Genomic DNA, 13,065 nt, shown 5'->3' on the forward strand with positions numbered 1-13,065 from the left:
TTTTGGGTAACACTACCCAGTAATATTTTCTGTCCAATTAAAACAATACTTTGGCCAATTTTTCACTTTTGTTAATTACAATGACCAATTAATGCTAAAATAAGCAAAAACCCGAATTCAATTAAACCCTCAAACCTTAGAAATCAAAATCCCTAAATAATACTAAACTCATGAACCCTAAAATAAATCCTAATTAAAACCTTAATTAGATTAATTAGGGTAAATTAAAACCTTTAAACAAATTGGTGGAGTTAATTAAGTGACAAAAATGAAAAAAATGGGCTCTAATAAGTCTTAATTGGACGGAAAATGTTGGTGGTAGTGCTACCCAAACGTTTTCAAACTTGTGGGTGGTTCTAAACAAATAAAAAAAATCGGGTAGTTGTTTACAAATGACCCTATCTTTAGGTAGTTTTACACAAAATTTCCTAAATAAATGTGTTATTCCAATATAGAGAATTTGCAAATTGCATCCACTTAAAACTTGTATTACAGCCCAAAAATATTATAAATTGTAAATTGCATCCTAATTCAATATTTTCACCGATTTGCGTGTCGAAAAAAGTTTGTTTAGGTTTGGCAAAAAATACTTTAAGTGTCCTGTTTTGCGTAACAAATATGTATCAATTTGTGGGCAATTATTTTTTTTCCCTGTAAAACGAGGCACTTACGTTAATTATTGGCCAATTTCGAGCTCAATTTGAGTTCTTAAGGGCTAAAATGACCACTAAAATCTTTACCGGACATTTTTCAACACGCAAACCGATGAAAAAATTGAATGGGTTGTAATTTACAATTTATAACAACTTTTGGCTGCAATCTATAAAATACAAGCTTGTTCAAATATTTGTCCATGTGTTCTAATTTGGAGAATAATGTGAGAAAATTATGCCCCTTAAAATGTGTATTGTATTTACTTATTTGTTATGTTGAATATTTTTTTTTAACTCTTAAGTCTTAACAATTAACAATAGTTTATTTCCGGTCAAAAAAGAAAAAAAAAATAGTATACAAACATTTATGACAAGAAGAAAAATGATTTCATTAATGAAAGATAGTCAAATGACAATTACAAACAATTTCCATATCGTAAAAATATTCGTTTACGTTTTTTTCCTTATTTATGCTGGCAACCACTAAAGTTGTGACATAAATTCAACCCAAAAGAGTAACTCGAATATGACTAGTTATGGCGTACGTGTTTGTCATAGTAGTAACAAGTGTGTCATTCAATAAATAATACTCCTTCGGTCACTAAATAATTACATGTTATATATTTTTTCACTATTGATATGAAATCTTTTTATTAAAAAGGTTTCCCCCAAAAAAATTGTAATTAAAAAGTATTAACATAAATTTTTACAGCTTATTTTGCGTGCGGCTGTGTGGTTAGTCACATTATGTGGTCAGCCACACATGTGGTGAATTGTAAAAGAACATTTATAACACTTACCGAGTATCCCATGTAACACTGATGGAGTAACCTTTATATCACTGATGAAGCAAATCCTGTAACAATGATTGAGTAGCTCTTATAATACTAGCTAAAAATAACCTCATTAAGGCTAGTCACACGGTGTGACAAGCCATACATACGAATTTGTGAATTTGTATTAGTAACTGCGTTAACTATTGTAGGATAGAGTGCATTTACTTGTACAGTACGAGTATTTTCTAATTGACCCCTTTATCTTATTTGACAAATTGGCAAGTTGCAACAACTAGCATCTTTTTTTGTTTAGTGTCATTATCTGTAGAGGTTCAGGAACTCTGTTTATTTAACACTTTCTGACATATGCTCGTATATAAATTCCATAGTAGTCCATCAGATTTCCAGCAATTACCAAACACATTATTTTTTTCCTCTTGTGCATTTCCTGCTGAATATATTCAGAAAAACTAAAGACCAAAATGTTCATGCTCAAATTAAGGTTAGTTTTTCTCTCTTTTCAGTCCTATAAATTACTAACTTGTTTAACATACATTTAAGTTACTTTTTTTTTTTTTTTTTTTTTGGTCCTGATTTGTAGCAGTTTTGCAGAATAATTTAATACCAAATAATCATGTTATAAACTTTGGATCATATGTCATTGATGGCCAAAAATTCCTTTTTTTCCATTTCCTTTTTGTGTGTAATGGCTGGGAATTTAGATATGCCCATTGGAATTTTCTTTTTTACTTTTTTTTGGGGTTTATAGTACGCTTTTAGAAGTATGATGTAGACGAGAATCAATCTCAGGTCAAGGGTACAACCCCGAGAGTTTAAATTTATCAACTAAGGTTGTTGACATCTACGAGTCAGGACAATGAGTTTAGTTATAGTTGTTACATGACAGAGTAGTAGTCTGGCTTTTATTAAAGTGGTTGACATAAATTTTCTAATGAAATTTGATTAATGGTTTCTAATGAAATTGTGATCAATGTATTGCTAACAGAAAACTGAGTTTTATCTCAAGAGCTCTAGCTTCAGCAAGCTTCACCAGGGAATTCTCTAATCATGGTGGAAGGTATGCAAATCATAAATTTGCTTTGGTTATTGTAGTGGTATGTGTATGTATGACTGTATAATCCAAATTTCTGGCGTATGTATGTAACTGTCATGTTCTCGGGTTTTCGAGGATAAACTCAAGGAAACTTTTAGAGTTATAAAAGGGAAACTTTTAGTTTTGGATTACCATCAAACTATTCTCATTATAGACATTTGAATCACAAAATGACCATTTATTTGAAGTAAACCAACTTCAGATTTGTAAGAATAATTGATTAATGATTAAGATAGATCTTGCTTTTTAATATATCCAAACTGTATGAAAATAACAGTTCTCAACCACAAAATCCGACGTTTCATTTTGTGTAATGTAGAACGGAATATAATGAAAGGTCTATTATTTGAATGAGTTATGTTTCGTGCTGTCAATCAGACAACCAGTACATGCTATAGTTCAAATAAAATTATACTTTTGTCGGGCTGTATTAAGATTTTGTTGCAAAAAAACAATATTGAAGTTACTTTTTTTTTTATGAAGGGTAGACTTTCAAGTAAGGACCATCTACATTTTGTAGTGTAGCACAAGGTAAGAATGCAAATGAATCTAAAAAATCTAATTCCCGGATAAGAAAAAATGCATATGATCTGAACACGTTTTAGTTAAAATTAAAATGCTTCATGTCGGCATGGTTTCAACAATATTACATTAAGCAATATTCTACCTAGCTGTTGGCCTAATGCACAGCCGTGTTAACTCTATTACTCTAACATCGCCACGTTGCTACTGAGTTTAATAGTTTCTCAGCTGAATTGCATCAAGAAATACCTTACCCGACCTATCTACTTTATACCAAGAAATCTTTGAATAATATGTGCTGTAGATTGTGCTAGTTTGTGGCTTTGGTTTCAAGATTGTATACCTTTTGTTGTTAAGCGAAAAGCTATTGCTTTTGATGGTTGCTATAAGATTCGTATGTGTCTATTGATGGAAATAATCTATGTAAATGTTTGTCACACTTTCTTGGTAAATGAATTAATTAGTTCTCATGTATCTTTCAACAATATTCATGTCTGTTGTTGAAAGGGAAGACGAGTTTTAATACTGTTTTTTTAAAGTTAGTTCCTAATATACATGATGCCTTCAAGAGCCCCGAAAAAAGCATCTTTCAGGTCTTGTTGCTTCGGTGAATCATTTGAGCTCTGGATTCTATTCTCGATTCATCTAATAGTGAGCTTGTACCATTTACCATACTATTATTAAGAGCTTGATATATATATATATATATAGTTTAGTAGACCTAAAATAAAGGTCAAGGTGTTACAATTTTTGAGTCTCGGAGATTAAAGCCTAGCTATTAGAGAATTGTCCATTAATCGTGTTAGTTTTTTGACATGTGTGAAGTATAACATCTCGATAAATGCTTGTGTTTCCTTGCTTACCAGTCAAACAACAATATTACCTACTTTGAGTCAATTGGACTACATCTGAGCATGTACTTACACCTAGAGTCTGTTTAATTGTTTATACTCTCAAGTCTATAAGCATAAATATTGTAATATGGTTGGTCAAATTTTGGATTAGAAAACTATTTTAAGATTGGATTTAAAAATTGATTGGATCTTACAGAGATACGCGTTTATCCTTTGTGTTCTCAATCCACAAGCATATTTTATTCCTGCATCCCATTAAGTTGTATGTTGAGAGATCACTAAAGTAGTTTGATGACTCGACTTGTATTAACCAATACTTGAGTTCCGCGTTCATGGGTAGAGATGGGAACCTTGATTTGGCTTTCTTTCTTAATTATGTATTAGCAAGCCGACAATCTCTTTTACTGTTGTAATCTACCTATATTAGTCAGTGGGAACATATAATTTATGTTATGCAAAAAGGTAGCATTCGAGTGCCTTTTTGCCTTTTACATAAAAATTGTTCTATCCAATGAATCTAAATGTAAACTATCCTGTTTTTCACGTTTATTTGCTTCAAGTCAAGTAGTATACATGTGAAAAATCATCAGAAAAACTGTTTCCTGCTAGTATTTCAGAATCAGCTTCTCTACTTGTTGCAATTTAGAAGTACTTTCATGTATATTTTGACTTCCCTATACCGGCCATATGCATCGCTCTGTATCCATTTGACATGTTATAATAAAAATATATAGACTGGAAGGAAAAGTAGCACTGATCACTGGAGCGGCTAGTGGGATAGGCAAGGCAACAGCAATAAAATTTGCTGAAAACGGGGCCAAGGTTGTCATTGCTGATATTCAACATGAACAAGGCCAAGAACTGGTAAAGGAGTTAGGTTCAAGTGCTTCATTTGTTTCGTGTGATGTCACGAAAGAATCTGATATCTCTGGTGCCGTTGATTTCTCTGTTTCCAGATATGGTCAACTTGATATCATGTATAATAATGCAGGTGGGTTTTTGGACTGACTTAATTGATCAAATTCGTTTTACGTTACTACAGAAGATGAATGCCGCCTTTATGTGTACATGTATGTACTACAGTTATATACTGATAGTGAACATGCAAAAAAATCACAATCCAAAGTAGTCGAATTGATGCAATACTAATTTAGACCAACGCACTTTTGTATTACCAGAATGTTTTAGTTTAGACAGAGAAAAGAAAGATGTCCCATAAAGTTCATATATTTTTAATACAAATCTGTATGTTAGGTAACTTTGCATGTGATAGGTAATGTTACAAACTCACTGATTTTCATTCAATAGCAATTTAACCATATTTTGTTGCCCAAATGTAGGGATTGCTTGCAGATCGCCGCCTTCCATTACAGACCTTGACCTTGGTGTCTTTGACCGTGTAATGTCAATCAATGTGAGAGGTTCATTAGCAGGAATAAAGCATGCATCACGAGTGATGATTCCTCGTCAAAAGGGTTGCATTTTGTGCACTGCAAGTGTTACTGGGATGATGGGAGGGATGGCTCAACCATCCTATTCTATTTCAAAATCTGCAGTAATAGGCATGGTTAAATCTGTGTCAGCAGAGCTGAGCAAGCATGGGATTCGGATAAACTGCATATCGCCCTATGCAATTCCTACACCTTTTGTTATGGATGAGTTGAGGATGCGGTTTCCTGGGGTTAAAGACGAATTGATAGTGAAAATGGTGCACGGTGCTGGTGAACTAAAGGGAGCAAACTGTGAAGAAATTGATGTTGCCAATGCAGCTTTGTACTTGGCATCAGATGAGGCCAAGTACGTAAACGCCCATAATTTAGTCGTCGATGGAGGTTGCATTTCCATTAAAAACTTGCATATTCCAACACAGGATCAAGTGTCAAAAGTTCAATAACAAAATCAAGGCCTTTTTCCCACTAACCCAAAAAATATGAATAGTAATGAAAAAAGAGGGGCATTCCGAGAATCGAACTCGGGACCTCTCGCACCCAAAGCGAGAATCATACCACTAGACCAAATGCCCAGTTGTGACAAAATTGCTTTTAGTAATTAATGTATTTACGTTTGTTTGTTTCTTGCTAACGTATTAATCGGTATCTATTTTATGGAAGAGTAGCTTATTTCGGTTTTATGTGTTGCTTTTTTTTCGAAGAAGGTTTTGTATGTTGTTATCTTCACATCTAATGATGTCAGTAAGTTGACATTCATGAACAAGTTCAATGAAAAATTAACATACAAACTTGTTTGTAATTTTTTCTCTCTCATTTAATAAACAAGCCTAGCTCAAACTATTCGTTTTACTTGTTCATAGTTGGGTGTATTTAAATTCAGTTAAAACTCATTCAATACTTGTTCAAGCTCATATTGACATTATTAGTTAATGTAACAAATTTTATACATGTTGATTAAGTACAAAATAGCCTATAACATCTTCTCTGCTCCTCATGTGAATAGATCTATGATAGATTGATAGGTATAGGTATAGCTGTGTAAGAGAATCATAAATCCATCTTCGTGAAACAGATTTATTACATACTATAGTTCCTGTTTACCTATGGATAGGTTTAACAGATATAAGTTCAAGAAGCATCGATTAGTTACGCCTGTGACACACATCTTTACAAATTATCAGTATATGAACAATTAATTACTATTCTTAAGAGCCTTTTACACTGCAGCAATCTCTTTCCACTATTTCCCTTTCCTTCAATTCCCACACAAGGAGAAGACAAGGCTGGAGATGGACAGGAAGCAATAAAGGCGTAATAAGGAAGACATGAAGCTAAACATTCTCTATCCTCTCAGCAATTAGATTAACAGCAGCATTGGCAGAAGAGAAAGCTCCATGAAAGCTTTCCTGGTAGGAAATAGTTTCTAGTTCTCGGACCATCTTCAACAAAATTTCACCCACATCAGTAGTCTTCTGCAGTAATGACTGGTAATAAGAATTAGCAGCCACTCTACTAATGTCAACATTAGTTGGTTCAGGACAATATTCATCATCTAACCACTTGTGGAGTGACACTCTAAGCCATTCAGATTCCTGAAAGAATATGACAGCAACCCTCAGGATTAAAACAAAGGTGAACACAACACGTAATATTTGAAAGGAGGAAAAAACACCAGTAAATTAAAGAACGCAATGAATCAGCAGATTGTTGGAGGTTATAAGGTCAAGAGAACTGAAAAAAATCAAAGAGACAGAAATAAAATTAAGTTACAGTGTTCAGCTAAAATTACAGCGTATGGAGCCAAGTTTAATTAAGAACAGACGATAGGAAATGAACTACAAACACAGGCAAAGCATTAGCAACAATCAGTAACAATTTCACCTTACTGCAATTTTAATCCTAGTAAACAGGAATGCAAGAGAAATTTTAAATTGGAATGAGCTCTGGATGCAATTCATCGAGGTCATGGCAATGAGTTTGTGTGTGGTGTTGTACATAATTACGTATATCCCACGGATCTTCACAAAGATGCATTTGAAGTCCATATTATGAGTATTCCACCTTTTCTTCTTCGGTTATATCACCACTCGTTATCCCCTGAGGGAAATCATTGTAAAAGGTACAAGCAAAAATCGTTACCATTACTTCTATGTATAAACTTAGTGCCAAGCTGTTTAGGGCAAAATAGAAACTGGAAAGACCAAAACCCCATAAATAATTTATCTGTAGACAATTTACTAGTTGATGCAAATATCCTTTTTCTCCTATATTCCTATGTCTTTCCTCCAGCTACCAAGTGAGAAATTGGGTCAAAAACAATTCTTTTGTCTCTCTCTCACCCCTTAACATAAAACACAATCCCTTCCCTCCACAGAAAGAATAGAGGTCTTTCTAGAGCCCTTTAGACAACCCCCTTTCTGAATTTTCTGGACCGTTTTTCATCCACAAAGACCACCTTTTCACAAAATGCATAGGTGTGAAAAGTGAAAATCCAAATCACTTCTTATAGACATAAGAAAGCCTCTCAAGTAAGGCTAACAAACTCGGGGAAAAGTCCTGACTTCTTGTGAGTTCAGGAACCCAGAACATTCGAAAAATACTGCTAGCCTGTCGATCAGTCAATGCCTAAACTACAAGTCTACAAAATAAAAAACACAATACACCTTAAAACCAGATATACAGGATCTGGATCCTTTGTCACATCTAGTTTTCTATCATGCATCCAATCTCTTCTCACCTTGACTGATCACCACTATAAAATTAATTATTTATGATTAATCACATCTTTGTTGGGGATGCGGTGATTGAATGGCAATTAAAGGAAATGTTTAGGGCACGCATAAGGGAGACACTGAATGCAATCTATTACCTAATACTATATGACATCATAAAAGTCGAAAATGGTACATATTAACAATAAACCAAAGGATGTTATCAACTGTTTATAAAAAAAATGAACCTCACTCGGTCCCATTCTTATACGGAAAGGATACATTCTAACTCGTGACTTCTACATTAAGAACGACGTAAGGTACTTCACCTTTATATCAAGCACAAACGCACAACTAATTGAATAACCAGAACTTATATTCATCAATGACAATTAAAACCCAGCTAAAGTAAAGCAAGAAATTTTGATCCAAAGTTACCAATAAGAATAAAAAATAACTCAAAAATGCGCAATACATAATTACTCATTTTGCATCTTAAATCATTACAATCAACAACAATTCAGGAACGCAAAGTTTCGTTCCGAAAAATTCTATCAACAATTAATTAAAATGGGTTCAATATTAATTTTCAAGAAATTAAACCAGGGCCATAATATACAGTCTTATACACAGGATTAAAACGTGATAATTAAAATAATATACACAAATAATTAGAATTTGAGGTGATAAGAATTACCTGAATAGCTCTGGAAGGTTCCAACCAATGATCAGGAACCCTAAGAACCTCAACTGAGCCAAGTGGGTCTGCTCCATTGATGGAAGAATTTGGAGAAAATCGAGAATTTTTCACCCAAAACCCTAATTGAAATTGGGGTTGTGAAGGGTAATTTAATGAACAATTAAGCGGGAATTTTGGGGGATTTGAAAAGGGATTAGAGGTTGATTTGTTTATTGTTGAAAATGGGATTATAGAAAGAGAAATTGAAGTCATTTGGCTGGAATTTGGAATTCAGCTTCAGCAATGGCGGGAAGGATGGTTATCTGGTGATGAAACAGGTGCTACACTGGTCTACTCGTATGGTCGGAAATTGTTGTGGGAGTATTACGGATTGTTAAATCTAACAAAATCTAACTTTTTATAATTTTACTTATCGATAATTAAAGATATAATTATTGATTTGTATATTGACAATAAGAGGTGGGCATGGGCCGTGTCGACCCGCGGGTGGCACGAGATTGGCCCGTCACCAATTGGTCTTGGGTACACCCTTGTGCGGCCATCTTAGCTACACCAGGCCCAAATACTCGCATCCAACAGCTGTTGAAGGTTGGTCTCGAGACCGGGTACATATTCATGGTCCCTCATTTAAAAATGAACATTTACAATAACAAAAATGACATTTTCTAACTGAACGTATTTTACAATAATTTTGTATATCTAAATTATGAAATGTTTATTTTCATGTAGTATGATGTTTATTCTGATAAAATAAATGTTCATTTTCATGTAATACAATGTTTATTCGTACAAAATAACCATTGATTTTGTTAAGAGAAGTATTGGCCCAGAAAGCTTCGTTGACACCAAGAATAGGGTCTTTAGGTGCCGAATCCACATGATCCCACCACGTCGACGACCTTCGAGCTCCGCCCATCAATGGCAGAGTTCTAGAGGTGAGTGCTCGTTTTATGGCGGAGGATGTGGTTCGTAGTGATGCTGTCATTTTAGGATGAACTAGGTTAAAATCTCGTGCAATAATGCACGGTTGTTAAATATTTTTTACAATCAAAATATAAGGGATATTCAGCAATATTTTATTTAGGTATATATAGAATAGGATAAAAAAAAAAAGATTTTGCAAAAAAAAAAAAAAAAAAAAAAAAAAAGAGATAAGTGAAAATGTCGGGAAATTTTTTCACAAGGTAATGACAAGTGTTATAGATGGATTTGCTTTTAGTATAGGTTAATAGATTTGGAGGTTTGGACAAAGAAAATGGTGATGGATTTGGAGGAAGGCGATGACAAAAAAATTGTGAACACCTCTCACATCAATGGCGGAGTTCAAGAGGTGACTGCTTGTGATATAGCGGAGGATGTGGCCCGTAGTGGTGCTGCTATTTTAGGGTGAAAGTTTGGAGAGAGAAAATGGTGGTGGATTTGGAGGAAGACGATGACATAAAATTGTGAACATTAACATTATAAGAATGAACATTTGATAGTGTGAAAATGAATATTTAATTTTGTAAGAATAAAAAACCTATAGCAAGAAAATGTTCATTTTGTTATATTATAAATGTTCATTTTCAAAATGAGGGACCAACCAGAAATGGCTGGACTTGGGACCAGCTAAAAATTTGCTCGCATCCAACACTATAAACACAGCCCATAAATTTTCGCCCCAATAAAACGCAGCCCACCCCACGAATTTTTCATGCAATGCCTTGTTCAACTGGCATATTAATATTTAAAAAAAAATAAAAGTTTAAAAAAAAAAAAATAATCATTTTTACACTTCTGAAAACTTACTTCTACGCTTTTGATTTTCTCTCCTCTCTATCTTTTTCTCTCACTAATCTGGAAAATCACCATGGATGTTTAATAAGAAGAATAATAATAAAATAAATTCTCCCAATTAAAAGTAAATTTATGTGAATATTAATTGTTAGATACTTTTGTTTGAATTGTTAGATACTCTATTAATTTATGTGAATATTAAGTGGCAATATTACTTTTGTTTGAATAGTTAGATACTCTATTAATTTTGAGTAACATGTACTATAATTTTATTGAAATTTCTTGAAAAATCATGAATGAAATCTACAAAAAAAAAATGAGATTATATGATGCCCCCATTTCACTTTTTTTTTTTTTGAGAAATAAAAAAAAAAAAAAAAAAGGTACTACTTCAATAACTAATGAAAATCAATTTTTCATTTTATTGTTACATAATTGATCTACATTATTTTTGTTTTAACTTAAAAATCTAATTAACTTGAATAGCCCACTTAGTCAAATGTTCAAGATCTAATTAAAAAAAATGTGAAAAGTCTAATTGTAGAGGGAAAAAAAAAAAAACTGAAGGAAGGAAGTTGGAGAACAACATGAGGAAAATCGGGAAAATAAATATGTTTTTAATTCTTATGTTCATTTTTACAAAACTTTCTATTCATAACCTTTATTTTCTTTTATACATTCTTTGAGAAACTTTATATTCATAAAAAATATGTACTTAATGCTTATGCTTATTTTCGAAACCTTTATATTCATAAACAATATGTTCACTTTCTAAAATCTTTAATAATCTTTAATATGTTTCCTTTTATTCATGGTTTAATTTAGATTTATTAAAAGCATATATGACTATATGCTCATTATTTTAATGTGTATGTTCACTTCCTGAAGTCTTTATGTTCATTATTTTTTGCTAATTTATCATGCAGTATTATGGTATTCATTTTATTTATGCTTATGTTCATAATTTAAAGCTTATATATACGCCTTTTTTTTTTTTTTTTTTTTTGAATAAAAGCTTATGTATACACTTTGTTCATACTTTTATATATACGCCTTTTTTTTTTTTTTGAATAAAAGCTTATATATACACTTTGTTCATACTTATCTTCATACTTCATATTGATTTAACTTTTTGTTCTTAATCTCTTAATGCTCACCATTGGACAACATGTTACTCCAAAGATAAACAAGCTGCAAATATAAGCACTTTTGGACAACCACCAGTTGATCAAACACAAGAAAAAATTGAAGTCCAAAAAAGAATGTAAATTATAATTTGGTTAATGTTCATTTGAAAAATTGTTTGTGTTCATATTTTGTAAACATATATTAATTAATAAACACATGTGAATTTACAATTAATTGGTACTATTAGAAAATGCAATTCATATTACCAAATTAATTCATAAGGATAAAAAAAAACAAACCATTGTTAATAATAATTACGGAGATTATTATTATTATGATAAAATACTCTTTCATTTTATCTCTCCTCAATTCCTCATCCTCATTCCTCACCATATCCTCCCACTATTTTCTCTCTCCTCATCCTCACCAGTTAGGGCAGTCACCAAGTCACATGCCCTCCCACCATTTTCTCTGTCATTACCTCCTTCTCCACTTATTTTCTTGCCCAAGAATATTCAAGTTAAATACGAAGTGGTAAATGAACTTGAGGTAATAAGTAAAACTCACCTAATTTAAAAATAATAACATAAATAAATAAACTCAACTAAGAATTTATTTTTAAAAAAAATTAATTTCGGCAAATTTTTTGGATCTTGATGATGTTTTTTTTTTTTTAATTTGGTTTTTATATGTAATTATGTAAATTGGTTGCAAATCATGCAATTGAATTAGAAATTGTTTTAATTTGTGTTCCAGAGAAAGGAAAAGAGAGAAGAAGGAGAAGGAGAATGGGAGCTTAGAAACATTGAGAATGTCTTGACAACATTAAACGTTGTCGTTTTAACCTTGGTACGCAGCTAGAAATAGACAAATAGTTGCAGTAAGGTGTAGAAAAGAAATTACGTCCCGGCACAGCACGAGCCCAAAAGCAGCACGACACGGCACGGTGACAGACGAGTGGACCGTGGGCCGTGCCATGAACACGATTTCAAGAATCCGGCACGAACCCGCAGACCCGCCAGCATGGCACAACCATAAAATAACATAAATAATAATAAAAAGAATAATAATAATATAATAATAAAAAAAACATAAACATAAACATAAATTAATAAAATTATTTAAATAGTATATCCATTTTAAAAGTTGTTAAAAAATTTTATGGGCGGCCCGGTGTTTGACACGACACGACATGCCTAGCGTGTGGGCTGGGGTGTGTTAAATGATGGCTCGGCACAACACGCCAAGTTGCAGGCACGGGCCACCACCATGCATAGCGAGGCACGTCCCGCAGCGGCCCATCACGACACTTGCCCACCTCTATTAACAAGCGTTACTAAATAAAGTGTCAACAAAAAAAAAGAGCTTGTTATATATACC

At 32.8% G+C, this 13,065-nt stretch overlaps 2 protein-coding genes and 1 non-coding gene across 3 annotated transcripts; 1 reads left to right on the forward strand and 2 right to left on the reverse strand.

Moving 5' to 3' along the window:
- Window positions 1-1,768: 1,768 nt before the first annotated feature.
- Window positions 1,769-6,213, forward strand: LOC145614537 ((21S)-21-acetoxyl-apo-melianone synthase SDR-like). The gene is made up of 4 exons (XM_081669598.1): window positions 1,769-1,931; window positions 2,436-2,507; window positions 4,654-4,910; window positions 5,260-6,213. The coding sequence occupies exons 1-4, from the start codon at window positions 1,912-1,914 to the stop codon at window positions 5,811-5,813; spliced, it is 903 nt and encodes a 300-aa protein (XP_081525724.1). The 5' UTR covers window positions 1,769-1,911; the 3' UTR covers window positions 5,814-6,213.
- On the reverse strand, window positions 5,871-5,942 carry TRNAP-UGG (transfer RNA proline (anticodon UGG)). The gene has a single exon. It is a non-coding gene; the product is annotated as a tRNA-Pro (tRNA).
- A 217-nt stretch (window positions 6,214-6,430) lies between the features above and the next one.
- Window positions 6,431-9,165, reverse strand: LOC145614547 (uncharacterized). The gene is made up of 2 exons (XM_081669607.1): window positions 8,779-9,165; window positions 6,431-6,962 (listed from the first exon to the last, which is right to left on the reverse strand). The coding sequence occupies exons 1-2, from the start codon at window positions 9,031-9,033 to the stop codon at window positions 6,702-6,704; spliced, it is 516 nt and encodes a 171-aa protein (XP_081525733.1). The 5' UTR covers window positions 9,034-9,165; the 3' UTR covers window positions 6,431-6,701.
- Window positions 9,166-13,065: the final 3,900 nt, after the last annotated feature.

This window comes from Chenopodium album, chromosome 3 (genome assembly GCF_948465745.1).
Source record: "Chenopodium album chromosome 3, dcCheAlbu1.1, whole genome shotgun sequence".
Classification (NCBI taxonomy): Eukaryota; Viridiplantae; Streptophyta; class Magnoliopsida; order Caryophyllales; family Amaranthaceae; genus Chenopodium; species Chenopodium album.